The 19400-nt window shown below is 34.6% G+C and overlaps 3 protein-coding genes and 1 pseudogene across 5 annotated transcripts; all 4 read right to left on the reverse strand.

Moving 5' to 3' along the window:
- Positions 1-712: 712 nt before the first annotated feature.
- LOC124848677 (MLO-like protein 13) lies at positions 713-5808 on the reverse strand. 2 transcript variants are annotated; one of them, XM_047326432.2, is made up of 14 exons: positions 5503-5806; positions 5278-5335; positions 4639-4859; positions 4394-4510; positions 4218-4266; positions 4048-4121; positions 3141-3215; positions 2950-3038; positions 2799-2848; positions 2672-2712; positions 1712-1918; positions 1557-1624; positions 1388-1448; positions 713-1244 (listed from the first exon to the last, which is right to left on the reverse strand). In XM_047326432.2, exons 1-14 carry the CDS (start codon positions 5620-5622, stop codon positions 1065-1067), a joined length of 1410 nt encoding a protein of 469 aa, XP_047182388.2. In that variant the 5' UTR covers positions 5623-5806; the 3' UTR covers positions 713-1064. The 2 variants fall into 2 exon arrangements, with proteins under 2 accessions (XP_047182388.2, XP_047182389.2); XM_047326433.2 differs by lacking the exon at positions 4394-4510 and having other exon boundaries at positions 5503-5808.
- Positions 5809-6273: 465 nt separating this feature from the next.
- Positions 6274-9929, reverse strand: LOC124848623 (endoglucanase 25-like; annotated as a pseudogene). Its single transcript, XR_015785980.1, has 6 exons — positions 9415-9929; positions 8994-9307; positions 8132-8589; positions 7423-7557; positions 7150-7322; positions 6274-7033 (listed from the first exon to the last, which is right to left on the reverse strand). The product of XR_015785980.1 is annotated as an endoglucanase 25-like (transcript).
- Positions 9930-12140: 2211 nt separating this feature from the next.
- Positions 12141-18223, reverse strand: LOC148201168 (ferric reduction oxidase 6-like). Its single transcript, XM_088113499.1, has 9 exons — positions 17740-18223; positions 17570-17663; positions 17144-17344; positions 16038-16272; positions 14007-14332; positions 13665-13917; positions 13232-13487; positions 12690-13122; positions 12141-12490 (listed from the first exon to the last, which is right to left on the reverse strand). The coding sequence occupies exons 5-9, from the start codon at positions 14140-14142 to the stop codon at positions 12321-12323; spliced, it is 1248 nt and encodes a 415-aa protein (XP_087969625.1). The 5' UTR covers positions 14143-14332; positions 16038-16272; positions 17144-17344; positions 17570-17663; positions 17740-18223; the 3' UTR covers positions 12141-12320.
- On the reverse strand, positions 15878-17974 carry LOC148201169 (ferric reduction oxidase 7, chloroplastic-like). Its single transcript, XM_088113137.1, has 5 exons — positions 17740-17974; positions 17570-17663; positions 17144-17344; positions 16038-16272; positions 15878-15895 (listed from the first exon to the last, which is right to left on the reverse strand). The coding sequence occupies exons 1-5, from the start codon at positions 17972-17974 to the stop codon at positions 15878-15880; spliced, it is 783 nt and encodes a 260-aa protein (XP_087969263.1).
- Positions 18224-19400: the final 1177 nt, after the last annotated feature.

Raw genomic sequence — 19400 nt, forward strand, 5'->3', positions numbered from 1 at the left:
AAAGAGTGTATCTTTAACTTAGAAATAATATCCTTCTCAGCAGGGATGTGAAGTATTATGGTTTTGTCTTCATACTTTTGTTATAAAAAGTATCCTTTAGACTGGCTTGAGTTATGTAGTTTTATATCCATATTTTGTGCATGCCTAATATTAATATGTGATCTTAAAATTAGATAAAACTGTTCATATATTTATGGGGGAAAAGGTATGTTTTAAGGAACGTGTTTTCTTGGGGGCCTTTTCCTATAGCATAAAATTTTAAAAAATAATATATAATTTTATATGAAAGGAAAATAGAATGAACCTCTATATTTTTTGCGGCTAATTTAATTTTTAATTGGCATAAAATACTTTTATTTTTTTGTCCCATTTCAATTTATCTAAACAACGAAATAGAAAACTCTTTTCTGTAAGATGTGAAAAAGAAAACGAATGAGATGGTCTAAGATGAATTTACAGAAGAGAGAAAAATGAGAAGTGTGCATAAGGATGATTTTCATTTTAAAAAAACAAAAGCAAGGAATCACCTGCTGTAGCTGGACTGCGTAAGCTTCACTCAGTACCTTCATTTAGTGAATAATTTACTTCTAATTAAAAATAAATGTGATGTTCAAGAATGCAGTTGAACTGTTGGTGTGTCCCCTTTACAATCATGTATTCATGCTAACAACAAATAAGAACCGAATTATAGTATACGTTATAATAAAATCATCATTAAAACCAATTAGTAATGTCGTATTGACACTTCAAATTTTTCAACAATCAAGATCAGTTCATGCTAGTGACTGATGAAGAATACATACTGAGTAAAAAATCATCTGGATTCTGAAATTGTAAGACACTGTCACATCAGTTCATGAATTGAAGCAAAAAAAAAAAGGTTTTAGAAATGTGCATCAGAAAATCGTGTCAACAAAGTCTACAGTTGAAGGAATTAAAATGGTGGTACGTTTTTAAATTTAAAGATTTGTTTCACATTTCAGAAACTTATCAATTGTTTTAACTTATGAGATACTAATATGACAGTGTCAAACATTTTCAGGAATAAAGTGAGTGTTTATTCATTAACTGTTGGATGTATTAGGTTTATCCAAGGGAACAAGCTCAATTGCAGATGTTGCATCTTCCACCATGATTATTGCTTGTTCATCAGTTTGGGTTGATTCTTTGATCATGCAGTTGGAATGCGGTGTATTGAGGGAGTCACTTGAAAGCGGCTTCTGACGCTTGATTTCACTACCCATCTGCTCTCATTGTAAGGAGATTAAAATCAACAAGAAAAACACGTTTGTATCAGTTTTGATTTCATCAAACCTTATATTGTACTTTCAAACTAGTTTTTATGAATCCGATGGAGGAAATATAACCTTTTAGATTATTCAATTACCTGAGTCACAATAGTGTACAAAGGCAAGGTGCTATAACTGCAAAGCACTTGAACAATTACACTGCATGACACATTACCTCTCTAAGCAGTGAGATTAAAACATAGCACATAATATAGCAAAAGTATTCAAGTTATGGTTTTTCATTTTCACATTGAAAGGGTATATTACCCCATTATAAGTCTTGGGATAACGTAGGTTACTTTCTCCATAATGCATGAATCAAATCCATATGTGCACTGCATAGGGAATGGTAGGAGACAGACAAGTTATTTTAGTAAAATGATTAAGATTTGAAAAGGAAAGCTTATGGATGTAACACTCACCCAAATCCAGAAGAAAAATGCAATCTCAAAAGAGTTTTGAAACAAAATGAAGTGAAGTAAGTGGAGGACTAGGAGAGGGCTGGTAAACCAGAAATATTCATCTGATGGCTTCACTGATTTGTCATCATCTCTTTCCAACATGTTTATTGAATCCTGATACAAACGAGCGATTATGTGCTCCAACTTTGCCCCCACCAGAAGTAGAAGCTGTTTCATAAGCAAGCTTAGTATAACTCTTATCATACCAACATCTCATGCTTAATTGGTATTGTTATAAACAAATCACCAATTTGACTCCCAAAGCATCACCCTCTCTTCTAAGTACTCTCCCAAGTATTGAGTATCCATCAGTTAAGAAACAAAATTGATGTATTATACTCTTTTTTGTTCATATTATAGGGTGTTTTCTTACTCATTGGGTCATTACAGTGACTGTTTTTTAACCTGATAAATTTACACACATTGTAGGGATTGAACCTGAGATTCTATGGAAAATAATTCAAGTATAAGTCTGAGTCTCACATTGGATAGAAATGACAAAGTTCAATACAATATAAAAAAAAAAACTTATAAACTCATTATCTTGAGATTTTGGATTAAAAGTGGTATCAATCTTTTATATGGATTAGACTCAAGTCACATATAATATCTCCTTGATGAACTTCTCAGATAATGGATTAGACTCAAGTTACATATAATATTTCCGATAATGGTTAGAATCAAGTTACATATAATATTTCCCTGATGAACCCCTCAGGTAGAAAAAATGCATCAGATTCCTCTCCAAAATAGAATGTCTTCACAATGTAAGTATAAGATACCTAACCACTACACTGAATGTGTTTTACTAATATTTTTACTTCAATATTCATTTAGGAGAGAGGATAATACTTTAAAGATGAAATGGATGGTTTCTTTGTAATGTCAACAAAAACATTGTAAAGAGTGTAAGTCACTTACTATCAAGGGTAAAAAGGCTAACCAGAAATAAGTGTGCCATCCTGCATAGTAAACTCATAAGTAGGAAGATATAAAACTATAAGTGTTTACTTTCAACAGAATTAGAGGATCTTGATTAAGCATTTACCTTCAATGTTCAACAGCAAAAACAGCACAACAAAAACCCAAAGGTACCAGCTACAATAGTAGGTAAACAAATCAAGAACAGTTAGCTCATTACAAGGAAATTTTCTTGCAATGAACTGAAATAGGTGAGAAGAACTTGTCTGAACTCTTACCTGATACCAACAACTCTTTTGAAGTCTACTTCAAGTGTCCTCAGCATGTAATTATGAAAATTATAGTTGGGGTTATTTGAGAAGTGTTTCTGAAAAATGTTATGAGTATCATAATTTGTTTCATGTGCATATGATGAAATAGTTATTATTCTCCAAATGATTAACAATATATGGCATGAAAAGATCTTAACCTTGACAAATCCATACCGAAGTGCATAGTAGTCATACTTTGTAACAGAGCCATGAAATTGCTTGAAGAATGATATCTGCCAAAACAAACACAAAACTATATATCCTTAGAGTTTAACCAGCCATGTGACTTTAATAAAATGAAGTATTTGAAGAAAATATTCTTCTCAAAACCCTGTAACATAAATTTTGTAATTTAAATTTTGACGCATTATTCAATTTAATAAACACTGTTACTTTTATAGTTTTCTCCTTTATTCTAAAACTTTATCTGCATAACTTATTCCTATACAGTAAAATAGAATATTTACTAACTTATAACGATTACCATATGATATATCTATTGGTTTTTACAATAATTATCAATAATGTTTTATCAGTGGGAAATGGAGGAGAGGAAAATCCCTATGCATCCTAATTTTACTACCCTCCAATTTTGTAGGGATTTTGAACTAAGAAGAGATGATTTAAAGCATTTTAGTGAAAAATTAATTTATTTTGGTCCAAAATTATAAGGTATTATAAAGTAAATTAATTGTTAAAATCTCCTATTACCTTTGTAAACCAAACAAGGAAAAGGTCACATGCTCTCTCCTCCATTAAAAAACCCTTTCACAAACAGACTCTAAAAGTTATAACCGTGATATCTAATTGATTACAAGTGTATAAAAGATAATTCATAATCATTAAATGCATACAATAATCATGGAATACATGCAAAATTTCCTTATTATTTTAACATTCTCACTTTCATGCAATTGGTTGAGTTTTATAATAAATATATCAGAGCATTCTTATCAAACTCTAGAAGTACTACTTCTATAAGAACTGGTAGAAGTTTACAATTTCAATTTTCTTCATCCTAAGGTTAAAGTTAGAAGAAGATTGAAGAAGGTTCTGAAGACTTACCAGCCAACTAATAACAGCTGCTTTTCTCCAATATCCTCGACTTTTTTCTTTGAAGAACTCATGTTTATCTATTGCTGCATTTGAGCTAGGAAGTTAGAATATGAAGAGAGAAAAAAAAATCATTTTCTTGTATGATCATCTGAATTTTAAATTCAGAGTATAATTTGAACCTTCACTGTAATCTCGATAATGATCCTCCCATACCTTCCATTCCCGCATCTACACCATGTAAATATTAAACTTTAATATGCTGCAAATCATGGATGAACTATTACTTTTACTAAGAATATATCAAGTTCAAGGAACATAATATCACCAACTTTTACTGAGGAGCATATTATATTACCTTTGCACCTGCAAGAAGCATTGTTGTGACACAGAATATTGCATGTACAACGGCCAATACAAAGATAAAAATGTGAAGCTGATGTAAAGATTCCAATGATAACAGTGGAACCTTACCCTGCTTAGGAAAAAAAGGCATGGATTTAAATATGAATCAAATAGTTTGTTTGTATGTGAAAATGTTATTTTGTGATATTTCCAGCTTTACAGAATTCCAATTTTTTTGTCAGTGACATTGGTAATAACCTTATGTGTACAATGATCTGAACCAGAACCACTAGACAAAAGCCTCCTTCTGTTTATTATAGCATCATAGTATGTCTGATAATGCGCTGAACCTTCTGAAGACCTATGAGGCCTTTTGCATGGAAGCATTTGGGTTGCAAGGTTTGGTGAGATGCAAATGTCGCTTATTAAACCTTGAAAGACGGTTAACAAAAGGGAAATGAACCCTAAAAGCATCAATTCTGGTGAAACAAAAATACACACTGATCAGGCTAAAGAATAACATGTTGCATTGGACATTTATAGAAGTATCATGAATGATATATATGCTCAATAGATGTGACGCAAATGCTTTGTACTCAATAGGATTGAGAACACATATTGTATAGTCCAATTCAAAAATGCAGTTGTTACTTGTATTTACTTTCTTCACTTACAAGACTCGGTCCGGTATTTGAATGATTTTATTTTTGAGGAACTGGATTACACTAATGTCACCATTGATTCAGTGATTCTATGTTAATTGAAATTCCCACTTCAAAATCATAATAATGTTCTTTACAGATAAAAATGCCAATAAAGATTGTTAGATGTACCAACATATAATATTGAAAAGCTTTTGTGCTTGAGAGTGAATCAAATTGAAACTGAAGAGACTACCTTCTTCCAATTTTGTCAAGACTTCATACAGTGCGTTCTGACCTTTTCTCTTTAGGTACTGTAACATTGAACCGAACAAACAACTCATCATGAATGAAATGATTTAATACATACCAAAAAGAAAATAATTACTTAACAAGAATAATACAACTCCCTTAAACAGAACAAAATGGTTGAGAAATCGACTAGGCCAGAAGAACTGTGAATTGAGAGATGTGAGCTTACGTTTCCGAGTTTGTGAAGGGCACGTTCAACACAAAGGGAGATGAAAACAATTATGCAGCAAACAACCGCAACAATCCATGTTGGTGTATATTCCAGAGAGTGGTTAAGTTCTTCTGCCATGTTTGCACTTTCGTTAACAAAAAAACTCTTTCTGTTCAATATATATTTTGGCTTGAAAGTGATGGTGGTCAAGGCAACGATATTCTACATGGTGCAGAATTGATGCAAGCCACAACAAGCAAGGAATGTTTCCCAACTTATCAAGGTATCAAGACAAATAAATGAAGTTGGCATGCATAAAAGGTCGAACCAGATTCAAAGTGCTGGTCACGGAGTAGCGTGCAAGATTTACTGATAAAGATAGCTTGTTGACAACCTTGCAATTTCACATTACGACGACAAAAAAGAATCGAAAGTGCATTTTGAAGTGTAACGTTGTTTTTTGTGTTTTACGGAGAAAGTGCAGCACCGTGGAGCATAAAAGAAACGTACTGTTGTCAAAGTCATACGATTGAATAGTGTGCCACTTGTTTCTCTTTTTCGTGTCGTTGTCTCTTAATAGTGTTCGAAGTACATACACAAAAGGGAAGGTTATTTAAGAGGATGGTTTCTAGCAGTTAAAAATTTGATTGTGCATGGCTAGATCCACTAGTAGAGCCTTTTAGAGCAGCTTAAATGGCTACTTCACAAAATAGGAATAACAAAGAACCCAAACTTAACGAGAAGAAAAATAAAAGACTAAACGAAAATAGATAGCATGGAAGACAAATATTGAGAAAAACTGTGAAGGCATTAGATGAGACTGTCAAACAATTACAAGCTGTTCAGTTTATGTTTAAAGAATACAAGATTTGATTTGATTTGATTTAGATACATATATACTATGTGTATCACAAAAATTTAAAGAGACACACTCTCAAGTACCCACTCTATCAATTCTTAACTTGGATCAATCATTGGCTCCAGGCAGCTATATATTGATTAGGCCAAGCTCCACTATAATTCCATTTCTCCAAGCTTTTCTCTGCAAAATTACCTTGATCTTCCAGTTGATACAAAATGAAGGTTACACGTCACTCGAATCATCAGGGGTACTTGATGGAAAGAAATAAGCAATGGCAGGGTGCACTTATGGTTTCCACGGTGCTGGAGGTGGTGGTGGCGTGGGAAACATAGGGGGAACAGCAGAGAAAATGGTATTTTTGTCAATTGATGTGCTCTTGTCGCCTGACAATGCCACTAGTGCCGCAACTAAACCAGCATTTCCGGCAAGTGTTGGCTCTGTGTAATTGTAGTTTGAACGAACATCATGGAAGCCATCATGCTTGTCAGGACCAGCGACCATGGCACCAACAATTGTATTTGGGTTTGGCTTGGAAGAATCCCTCCATTTCCATCCACCTTTACAACTATATTTGACCTTGTTCTTTGGAATAGATGCACCTCTATGGTGGACATGCTTTGGATAATGATCACCAAAACCTACAATATAGCTCATTTTCCTCGGATTTTTCCCAAGAATGTAATCAATCTGCAAAAACACCCAAAAAAGGAAAAGAAAAATTAACCCTGGCACATCATAGTGATATCAATAATATGAGGGATTTGGATCCCATACATGACTATCTCGAAGGAAATACCACATACCTGGGTCTTGGCAAAGTTACGGAGCACGTCTGTTGAAAAGAAATTAGGTCCACAATACCATCCAGGTGTATCAGCAGCATCAAGATAATCACTATATAGGGCAGCCAAAAAGGCGGCATTGACAACATATTGCAGAGGCTGAGGCCTACCATGGTTTAATTGAATCAAGCCACCTGAGTGCACAAAATACGAACATTTACATCAGAGAAAAGTAATCAGAAAGTCATGAATTCTGATGTGACTGGTGGAAAGGTTTGAAGCAAGAATGGTTACCTTTGGTTCTATTAAAACTTGTGAAAACTGGTAGATAGGAGCACATGACTATGCTTGTCTGATTGTGGAAGTCCTCAAAATTTCTTCATATGGATAGCCAGGACTCAAGAACAACCTCAAACGACTCAGAAGAACCTAAATAATGAAAAATCAAATCAATTAAATGAATTTTCATTAAAATTGCCAAAACCTGCAAGGTAATGCATGACATAAAGACCACGTGCAAGGAAAAACATCTCGGGAAGGCCGGGAAAGGCAACATATATGAGAACAAAATTAAATTTAACATGAAGATCTGAACGCAGAAAAGCATTGGCAGAAGAACTTATGACATTTACAAAGGTAAATAATCCAAGGTTAGTAGCAATAATACCAGATATAAGTATTTCCGATTTTGGAATGATTAGCCAGACATCTAGTATAGAACTCGACTTTTGCTGCTAAAGGACAAAGTATTGAAAACCACACAGCATCCACCATAAACACTACAACTTTAAGACAATTATTATTAAACTAAGATGTCTTCTTGAAAAATGAAAAGTGAACAAAAAAACTTAGAAATTCATTATATCTAATTCATCATCATGACTTTAACTTCTAGCTATTGTTTGTTTATGTTAATCTAGTTTCCAAATGACAAACCAAGACAAACTAGAGCATAATATAGATATACACACATACACATAATAAAGAATCCCTATAAAATTACCTGAGCACCAGCAAGTTTGTTATCCCAGCTGAGTACCCCATAATCAGGGCCTCCCAGAAGGCACCAGCATGCTTGGCCAGGCCAGGAGCAGTAGCAAGCTTAAGGTATGACGAATTTCCAGTTGCAAAGTACATCCAAGCGCCTCCCCAAACATACTCATCCCAGTAACTGGTTGAGTTATAAAATATTGCAGCTTCCGAACTCCCAGCACTGTACCTACCTCTCTGATCCCTCGAAAACTTGAAGAGCGTGGTTGCACCATGCACCAGTTTCTTGGAATAGGCCTTATTGTCCTTGAAAACAATGGAAGCAGAAGCCAAGGCAGCAGCCATCTCAGCGGCAAGATCTGAACAACTGTGGCACTCAGTCACAGGGCGATCATAGTCCATGTCCTCCGGACGCATCCAGCAATAGTGATCGTTGGGAGTACTCCCACCAGAAGTATCTCCTACCCCAACCTGTCAAACAAGCCCAAAAAACAATAATTGGCACACATCCTCTTCCATACTCCACACCCCACAACAAAATTCTAACCCATCAACCCAACCTATCTTTTCAAACCACTCAAAATTGCAACTGCGTCATCCCCATGTATCTGCAATCTCCCGCAATACCGAAAATTGCGAGATGCAACAAACGTGTGACTTTGACCACAATTTAAATCCTTGATCCATTCCTAAAGTATGGATCAGCCATATTTGTACACAGTTTCCCACAATATCAAGGATGGCGAATTGCAACACAATTTAAAATCATGCTCCCTACTATACTACCACTAGAACGAAACTTCCGAAGCAAATGACTTGACGTGAGAAATGAAGAATGAACCAAAACACAAAGAAAAAGGGGTGTCGTTGGATACCTGAGCAGCAAGTGAGGTGATGGTGTCAGCAGTACTATTGAAACTCTTGAGAAAATAATCAGCACCCCACTTAATGATCTCCTTAACATGATCAAGCTCCCCAGCAGCCTCATACTTTGCACTGTACTCAATCACACTCCAACTCAACATAGAAATGGAAAACGCAGCAGGAAAGTTAAACTTGATAGCATCCCCGGCATCGTAGAACCCACCCACCAGATCCTTAATCGCAGAAGACGTATCAGAAGACTTCCCGTCTTGCATACCCGAGTTCCCCCTCCAAGACACATTGTTATGCTTCGGCAACTTCCCCGCTGCAACAGGAACAAACACAACCAGTTCAGACAAGTTAGTGTACGTGTACTAAACAAACAATGATCACACAAACACGATTACTCGATGAGGGATCTCAGTTGCTTACATCTCTGGGCATTGAAGAACATGAGGGCCTTGCGGAGGGCGAGCGTGTAGTTGTCGGGAGGCGGGTGTTTGTGGTGGTGACGAGGGACGGTGTTCACGATGAGCGCGATGAATCCGGCGAGGAATGCGGCGAAGAGAACCGTGCCGACGGTCCATACGAAGATCTTGCGGCTGACGATGATGCAACCGAGATCCACGTACTTCTTCTTCTTCTGTTCGCCGGGACCCAGGAGCCAACTCTGCTGCGTCTCGTCCAAGGGCCGCGACAGCGCCGCCCTGTCCAAGTCCTGCAGGTTCCGGCTCCGCTCCTCCTCCGTGGCGGAGTCCGTCGCATTGATCTCCAACGGACCACCCCACGGATCTCTACCGTACATTCTCGCTCCTTTTGTTTTTTCACTCCAACGATGCCACCGACACAACACACAACACAACACACTGTTTCTTCGAATCAGCGAACTCAGAGGTTTGGCTGCTTAGTATTAGTAGGACTGCGTGTGTTGTGCTGGTGCTTGCTGTCCTCTTTCTTCCTTTTTTTTATATTATCTTTTTTTTTCTTCTTATTTATTTTCTTTAATAATTATTTAAAAAGTCGAAAAAAGTTAAACTTAATCGCTGTTATTTGATTATTTTATTTTGAATTGGTGGAAATGGAAAGTTTTAGTTGAAAAGATTGCGTGGCTGGTAGTGACGGTGCTTGCCTTTCTCTTATGATAATAATAATATTAATGATAATTATTAATTATCATTCATCATTAATTAATTATGCGTTGGGGTTTTGCTTTCGTTTTTCTGATTTGTTTTAGTTTTTCCTAATTACTATATCAAGATTTTGGTTTGGGAAATTGTATTAATTAGGTTTGAGACACTGACGTGTCTACCGCCGACGCTGACAGACTGTCCGCAAATCCAACGCACCGCTCTCACAACTCATTCAACACAATAAAAAAACATAGGTTAAAAATAAAATTTAAATAAATTTGATTAAAAATAAACAAATAAAATTACAATGGAAATACTCAGAAATGTGTCACGTGCATTGATACCTAATCCTATTCAATTAGGGCAATATAAAAGCATCATGTGTTGTGTTGTTCTGATTCCAATTACGATCCCTATAAAGAACAAAGTATTAATTTGTGATTAGCATGTTGATTATGGAATTTAAAACTAATTAAAAAATTATGGTGGGTGAACGTGGCATTTCTTTTATAGGTTTTGTTTGCCGACACAGGAAGAAATTATGATACATACCATCTCTCACTTTCTCTTCTGTCGGTTTTAGCATTTTTTTAATTAGGTTTACTTTTATCTATCACTAATTTTAATGCAAGTGTTAAATCAAGTTAATCAAGTCATTTTTAATATAATTTTTGTCCACAAAACTCTATAAAAACGTACTTTTTGTATTGTATAGTATTGTATATATACACGTACATACATACGGTAGTTGGTTTTCTTTTTTAATCCCTTTCTTTATTGTTGAGGTGGGCCAAACATGAAGGAAACTATTCAGTCTTCTAATATTCTTTTGGTGTTGCTTTACGTAATTCCTTTACCATTTCTTTTTATTGCGTTATAGGTTTCGTGTCACAACTTTACCACTAGCTAAGTTTTACTCACAAATTTAAGTAACTAATTTTAACATTTTTTTTTAATTTAATTTTCATATACTAGCTAAGTTTTGTATTATTTAAGATAGAGCTAAATTAAGATGTTTATGTTTCTTTAAATGTAAAAATGATGAAAAAAGATTTTGATAAATTAAATTTTAGATAAAGTGTTTAATCTAACTTTGACCTCTAAATTGTTTAGTATTTAACTTTTCTATACAAATATTTTCGTTGATAAACGCGTTTTTTTGGTTTTATTTTATTTTTGTGTAGATCCCATTCATGCATGCAATTAATGAGAAAAATGAAAGCGAGATGTTTGACGAAAGTGTTGAGAGAGAGCAAAGCCAAATGTGTAGAAAGTAGAAACTCCACACCTAAAAAGCACCCGATGCTTGTCTTCAAAGCAATAATGAAGCAATGGAAGAATACGACCATGCAACTACACATCAATTCATACATTACTTTACATTTTCATTATCTCATACAATTTTTCTAACTAAACTTTTACTTTAATCCCATCACTTATATAATGATATATTTTTTCTTAATGAGAGATACCTTTATTAATTTAACAACATACACCACTTGAAGTAATCAATGATTAGTATGAAGATAAGTGTGTGTGGTTAACTTTTACAATCTGGTTTATATTGCACAACTTGCATAGAATAAGTTTATATAAAAAAATATCGTTTGATAAATCAGATACTAACTAGTTAGTTTATCACAACCATTAACAAAATCTGAAGGAAATGTGATGAATAACCACCATTCATTAACGATGATGTGTCATCCTCTATCAACTAATGACGTACCATCTTTTAATAAGTGCAACCAATGAAACTTGCAGAGATGCTTTCATCATTTTATTAGCTACAATAATTCATATTTCGTTGTTGTTTTATCAATAAAAAAACACTAATAAATCAAAGGTTCGGTACGCCTAATCTGTTGATATGTATTTTTTCACAGAATGATAGTTAGGTGAGGTTAAATACAGTACCAAAAACTATACTCACCTACAACTGAAAATTACTTTAAAATAGTATTTGCTTCGGATTTAAGGTATCCTCTGATCCAGTAATTTACACTTCTAAGAGATGAGACTGAAAGAAGCCACAGAAAACTGAAGATTAACATTATAATCATCCCTGAAACTGCATATAAAACATGTCTGGTGACAATTCTAGAACCCTTCTAAGTTCTATAATCCTCAGAAGGATTCTAATTTTAGGAGGGAATATATATATATACACACACACATATATGTGTCTTCCATCTTCCTTTTGGGGAGCTAGAGATCAAAGCTATGGCTGTGGAAATGGAAGATGGAATCATGGCGTTGTCTTGTCATGCTGTGTGACCTGATTTCCTCAGCAACACTTGTCTGAAGTGTTGAAGGGCCACAAACTATGACACCCACATCAACAAGGCCCCACTTCTTTGACATTGATTCATAAATTTCTGCAATGCATATGTATCTTGATTAGTAACTATAGGTAGTAAATATTTGGTTAGATTTAGAGTTTCACTTCAATAAAATACAATGATATTTAATTGGATGCTTTATTATGCAGATTGTCCAGCTGAAACTTTAACTTAGATCATACAATACAACAACACATCTTAGTTTTGTTGAAAAATTATGTTCATAAAGACATACCTTTGAAGTCTGGCCTGGAACCATAGGTAACGACAGTTGACTTTTCAATACTGACTTGACTTTGATCCTTGGGAGCCAAAGAGCTATTTTGGTGAATCTTGTCATCAACATTTTCATTATTGGACTTTTCTTTCAAATAACTTTGCTTTTCCCAATTGTGCCACAATACAACCACTGAACCACCAAAGATAACCACACTTGCAACCATGCATATCACATATAGTAGTCCCTTGTACCACCATATCTCTATGTGAAATGGGGTTATGTAGTAAACATACAACAAAGCCAGCAATATCACAAAGCCAACTGTAGATGAGATGACATAAAGTCCGGACCAGAAATTGTCTCCTGTGCCAACCAGAACAGACATGCCATAATCACTAGCCATAGGGCAGAATGAAGATTTTATTGGTTTGTGAGTGTACCCCTCTTCCTGCAGATAACAGAAATCAGATACAATTTAGTGGAAAAAAGAATGTGTAAATGATAACAAAGCACCATCAGAAGAAAGTACAAATTTGTATGAAGAAATGTAGACTCACCAATGGAGGATCTGATTCTCGAGTGACATAAATACGAATATCAATGTTTACTGTATCTGAAAAGGATGGACAAATTGTTTCCATGTCAATGGTTGAGAGAAGTGGAAGCTCGTTTGAATTTTTCACAGCCCAAACAAGTAAAATATTTCTCGGTTGACAGGGTTTCCCCTCCCTAACACGGTGGAGAATGTCACTCAGTATAGCAAGGAAGGGAGAAAGTCCAATACCACCAGCCACTAATATAAGATTTTCGTACCTAAGAACAAAATGGCCAGTCATTTCATTAGCTGAAGAAGCGAAGAACAAAAACATAAGTTAGTCTAAAATCTTATTTGGTCTGAAACTCCATGCATAGTAAGGAACAAGGACTAAATCATGGTTTCCATCATTTATTATGTGTGCAGAACAAAAAGATTGGCATGTAACCACTTACATTAAATGGTATGGTACTTCGTGCCCGTATGGTCCTTCCACTGAAGTTGTTATGACTGATGAATCTTTTTGTGCATCAGTATCAGTAATCCTTTGTCTCAACTTCTCCGTCCATTTGCCAAGAACCTTTATAAGAACAGCAAGGTGATGCTTTCCACCCAAAGGGCTAGAAGAAACACTGAATGGATGCCACTGTAGCCATGATAGTTCCCGGACTTGAACGAAAATGAAACTTAGAGCATTGTACCTCAAATCTACAACATTTTGAAAAGGTTTACTGTCAGCGAACTGGTTAAGGTACAAAATTATGTGCACAGAAATACTATGGTGAGTATGTAATTACTTTGAGGTTTTGAAAGAACCAATTCCACAGTGCCACACGGAAGGCATCTTGAAGAGATTACATTAACTGTCCTTCGTGATTGGCAGAACCTCAGAAACCGATCAAGCAGAAAGAAAAATATTCCACCAGCAGTCATAGTGAAAATAAAGTCACCAACATGCAAGGCCAAAAAGACAACAAACTACATATAATTGATGGGTGTAGAAGAACAACTCAAAGTTCCATGTTCGCACTCCAGGAAGAGAGGTCACCCACATTAACAGACCAGCTAGAAGGCTAATAACTCCTGGGAGATTGGCTACACCAATATCTTTCCATTGTACTAACTGCAAAAGGGACCATATTAGGCATGGAAATGTTAGCATGATTGTGCCAATGTGTTCAAGATAAAGCTTATTGAAGTAAAATTAGATTTTAATGTTTATAAACCATCATTTCTCTAAATACAAGACACTTGAGACCAACCAAACTCATTCATTAAGCCTCAATTAGGCTTTGTTTATTTGAATGGATTTGGGAGAGAGTGATTGAGGGGATTTGAAGGTAAATTTTGTTGTTGTTTATTTGAGTAGATTTGGAGGTAAGTGAGAGTGAATTTGGAAGTAAATTTTTTTAATTTGTCACATCAATCAAATCCTACACTAATTCTTACAAACTTTACTTCCAAATTCACTCTCACTTACCTCCAAATCTACTCAACTAAATAACAACAAAATTTACCTTCAAATCCTCTCAAATCCCCTTGATCACTCTCCCCAAATCCATTCAAGTGAACAAAGTCTTAGGCATGGGCTAGTGGCTAGAGACAAATGAGTTGTAGGAGGTCATAAGTTCAAATTTATCCTAATAAAAAGATCATGCATAAAGAAATAAAGGATGTCACTTCACCGCTGATCAACAACTACCAAACCTAAGAGGAAATTAGGATAGCATTATAGACATTTTGGTAAGGCATAAGCAAAATAAAAGAACAAGACAAATGGAGTGCAATGGCTTGTGTTATTATATACTTCTAACCTAGAGTTGAGAAACCTAAATGCAAACAGCTATGAAGGTCAGTATTTAGTTTATTTTCCTTCTTAGTTTACATGGAAGAATTATTTTCTTCTAAGGGGCAAAAACCATTAAAGTTGGATGAATTGTGAATCAAGATAAGATCTCTTTGGAAAAATGTAGCACTGCTCTTGTGGCCCTGCGATCCTCTATTCACCATCATTGAATCCTCCTTTCTCCAACTAGCAAGATCCATTGAAGTTTCCATCTCCCACCATTGCAAAAAACCTTTCTCTTGCCATGACTGCCATCCATGGTTGGACTTTTCACCCGTTGGCCATTAAAAAAGCCTTTTTGCATGGTGAGTTGTGCAAAGAAAGTTTATGGATCAACTACCCAGTTTAATAGTCTCTGGTGACTCATATCTTGTCTGTAGCACGAAGAAAGCTAAAAGCAATCTCCTTGTGCTTCAGCCGTTTCAACTGAATTTTGCTTGAGTTTGGTATGATTTAATATCTCAGTAATTAGGGAAATATTTACAATTGATAATTAGAGATATTCTCATCATTATGTTTTCCTATATTATACTTTAAATTAAGAACTTACATGTGTGATTAAAACTCAATTTACAAAAGACACGTTATTAGTTTGGAAGGTTCCCTTTTGATAAATAAGTAAAAAATGAAAATCTCAAAAGTAAATAGATAATGCAAACATTTTTTTAGAAGATTACCAATTCAGCACAAAATCAACCATTGATAGCCAATATTATTTTGCAAGAATGCATCAATACAGCTTGTTTTTCTTTTCTTTAAAAACAATTGGGCCTTGTTCAAAGCATTCAATGTTTCATTTACATCAGTTCATTAAAATCAGATTCATTCAGCAATCAAGAACTATATCATTATACCAAATACACAAATAAACAAATAGAACACAAAGGGAGTTGAAAAATAACACTTTTGTTTGTCCTGTACATTCAAATTCAGAGTGAGTATAAACTATCTTCAGAAAAGAAATCCATTAAAGAGGACTCACTTCCTTTACAAGGCGGCCTTCCATTGCCCAAGCAATGACATAGAGAAGTCCATGGATAGTAAATATCACCATTGTGAGGTGTCCCAGCCATACATGGTATTTTGTGGCATGTTCAAAAGGGATATCTATATAGCGGAGAAGAACAGATCCCCTTGAAACCGGGACAAATAGGAAAGCCATGCACATTAATCCAATTGCTCCGGTTCGAAGTCCCATAATTTTTATCATGAATATGCTGAAAAGAATCAAATGAAACAGCTTCATCATGTTCATCGTTGTTACATCTACATGAACATTGTAAAATTTCTAAGCCAAAAATGCTTGTTCCAAAATTTAATTTTCAAGGATGGACGTTGTCTGATAATTAAAAGCAAAAAAGATTCCATTTGAAGCATGATCAGGAGCCAATATATGGATTCCATGTCAAGACACGTAATTTATATTGACATTTCATCACTCCAATTATACATGTGTTGGGACACAAAAGTTTCATATCGCTATAGTAATCTACACAGTACCAAACTTGGCTGAGATTTTCTTGTATACCTTCTAAAACCTCAATAGATTCTCTGGAGTTTATTGGACCAAGAATTTTTAATTACAATTCCCCCTTTTTATTAGTTTCATGGTAGAGTTATTTTTCAATAACCAATCAAACGCTGATTGAGAAATATCTCTTGAAGAATCCCAAAAGAAATCCTAAAGAATAAGTATAAGAAAAATACATTGATATGTTTATTAAAATTCTTTTTTATATATTTTAAAATATCAAAATCAGTGTCCATCAGTATATTTTGAAGACACGGCAGAAAGATAGCAAAATTAATCCAGCAGAGAATCCAAATTCGAAAACAATTAGTACTCCAACAACAAAGGGAAAACTAGGAAGTCTTCAACAAAGAAAATAATTTCATTTTGAGGAATACTAGCAACATACACTGTCAGTCTCTCTATACACTCTTCAAATATGAAGGAAATCCACAAATTTTAATGATTTCAAACCAATTTCAGCTAATAAGAATGTGCTACTACCTTTTATCATCTCATTAAAAAAACTAAGTCTGCAGAATCCAAATAAGATAAATGAAGGCACAAGACTATTGTACCTCTTCTCTCTAAAGGATGACATATCAGATTCAGAGATAATTCCAAGGGCCTCCACACTATAAGCGTAAGTAGCCCAGAGAACATACAGCAAAAAGAGGACAATCCCAATTAACTCTGTGGCAGAAACAACCCCAAATGGTCCTCTGATAAGCACAGGAAATGTCCATAGGCGGAACCTAGGATTTTTGGAACTCTTCTTCCTGCAATAATAAACAAAGTACAACATATACTCAAAACCATGGTTTTAAAAAAATTGCAACTTCGATCACATCACCAAAAGTAACAGCAACTGCAATTGTGATCTCATTGTGCCAATATTTTTCAAAATAGCAAGGATGTGACAAAACTGTGACCGCATTTAGAATCATGTTATGGTGATGAAGAAATTCATTACAGGGATAGAAACGTTTTGGGAAATCACATACCCTTGAAGCTGATCCTCCCCGGTAAGATTTAGGTGCGCAATGGCAAGAAATGCAATTATGAGAAGTGGGGCAGTGAACACCACAAAAATGCTTCCTGCAAAACAAAACACATTTTTAGCTTTGAACTCACGCCACACACAAGGTGAAAACAAGAAAAAAGATAAACTAACCTGTGATTCCAAAAGGAGAGTTACGGTTGAGCTCATTCCATGTTGAAAACAATTTATTCACAGGCTTTGCAGGTTGAAAAAAGATAAAAGCTGTCCACAAAACAAAGATCACGCAGATAAAAAACTTGAGAGTCCCTTTAGTAGCTGACACAAGAGAAGATGATAGTGTCTTGCTTGCACTTTCATCGCCACGAGGAGAAAGCAAAGGACTGTAGTCAACATTGTTTTTCTCCATGGACACAAATTCTTCCTCCCCGAAAAGGGTATTCCACACTATGCACTAATGCAATTAGTTGCAGCTTCTTGAGGCATAAAAATACCAGCTTGAAGTGGAAATGAAGACAAAAAGCTTTTTGTGTGGAACCCAAAATATTGATTTGCTGAGCAACTTAGAGCCACCCAAATGAATTTTTGAACTGATGGCGGATAATAGAATAGACTACATAATTGAGATAGAACATATGTGGTGGTGTAGAAACATAGATTTCACACATTACCACTACAATTATGGATTGAAGAGAGGAACAAAATTGAAATGTAACATCTCAGGTTATCAACATCAACATCGACACACTTGTTTTTCTCTCTCGTCTTTTTCTCTCTAGGACCATGCATTTGAGCCTCAGATGGAATGGCTTGAAACTACAATTTTCACTTTTTGAATGTAATCTCTTAACTTTTTGTTATTTCAATTTTAAATTTTAAAATATTACTATTTTATTTATTTTGTGTTCCTATGTTTCATTCTATTAGGATTATTATATAAAATTGAGTAGAAAGAAACTGAAGAAGAGCTTCATGAAAGTGATTGTGTTCTTGATTTTTTTTAGTAAAATGTAATATTGTTATTTTTATGATTAAATCTTTTCCACTCTCTTTTTTTGAGGTAGAGAAAATATGATTAACACACTTTTAAGGTCAGGACGTTCATGATAAGGACATCCTATTTAGGGATTAAAATGTATTATTAGTAAAATAGGATATTGAAAATAATATATATTTTTTTAAATTGCATGAATAAATAATATTTATATTTAGTGCTAAAATAAAAAAATTTTGGTGTAGTGGTCAGAGGAAACCCCCTTGTCCCATATAGACAGACACATAAATGTTCGACCTCGTTTGTCTCGCCTGAATTGAAGTGAATTAAAAATTAATATGAATTCATATTTAATTTTTAATTCACTTCAATTCAGGCGAGACAAACGAGGTCGAACATTTATGTGTCTGTCTATATGGGACAAGGGGGTTTCCTCTGACCACTACACCAAAATTTTTTATTTTAGCACTAAATATAAATATTATTTATTCATGCAATTTAAAAAAAATATATTATTTTCAATATCCTATTTTACTAATAATACATTTTAATCCCTAAATAGGATGTCCTTATCATGAACGTCCTGACCTTAAAAGTGTGTTAATCATATTTTCTCTACCTCAAAAAAAGAGAGTGGAAAAGATTTAATCATAAAAATAACAATATTACATTTTACTAAAAAAAATCAAGAACACAATCACTTTCATGAAGCTCTTCTTCAGTTTCTTTCTACTCAATTTTATATAATAATCCTAATAGAATGAAACATAGGAACACAAAATAAATAAAATAGTAATATTTTAAAATTTAAAATTGAAATAACAAAAAGTTAAGAGATTAC

This window comes from Vigna umbellata, chromosome 4 (assembly GCF_029865625.1).
Source record: "Vigna umbellata cultivar VRB3 chromosome 4, Vumbellata_1.0, whole genome shotgun sequence".
Taxonomy (NCBI): Eukaryota; Viridiplantae; Streptophyta; class Magnoliopsida; order Fabales; family Fabaceae; genus Vigna; species Vigna umbellata.

Bases quoted from the DNA above. Each gene is read 5' to 3' on its own strand.
- LOC124848677 (XM_047326432.2), bottom strand. From the start codon at position 5,622: ATGGCAGAAGAACTTAACCACTCTCTGGAATATACACCAACATGGATT. The intron at 3,039-3,140 runs GTTAAGATCTTT...AACATTTTTCAG, and splicing joins TTCGGTATGGATTTGTCAAG to AAACACTTCTCAAATAACCC. The intron at 1,919-2,671 runs GTAAGTGACTTA...CTTATGAAACAG, and splicing joins TAGCCTTTTTACCCTTGATA to CTTCTACTTCTGGTGGGGGC.
- LOC148201169 (XM_088113137.1), bottom strand. From the start codon at position 17,974: ATGGAGAAAAACAATGTTGACTACAGTCCTTTGCTTTCTCCTCGTGGC. The intron at 17,664-17,739 runs GTTAGTTTATCT...TTTGTTTTGCAG, and splicing joins CTCTCCTTTTGGAATCACAG to GAAGCATTTTTGTGGTGTTC. The intron at 17,345-17,569 runs GTATGTGATTTC...TTATTATTGCAG, and splicing joins GGGGAGGATCAGCTTCAAGG to GAAGAAGAGTTCCAAAAATC.
- LOC148201168 (XM_088113499.1), bottom strand. From the start codon at position 14,142: ATGACTGCTGGTGGAATATTTTTCTTTCTGCTTGATCGGTTTCTGAGG. The intron at 13,918-14,006 runs GTAATTACATAC...AAAATGTTGTAG, and splicing joins GGTTCTTTCAAAACCTCAAA to ATTTGAGGTACAATGCTCTA. The intron at 12,491-12,689 runs GTATGTCTTTAT...TATGCATTGCAG, and splicing joins TTCCAGGCCAGACTTCAAAG to AAATTTATGAATCAATGTCA.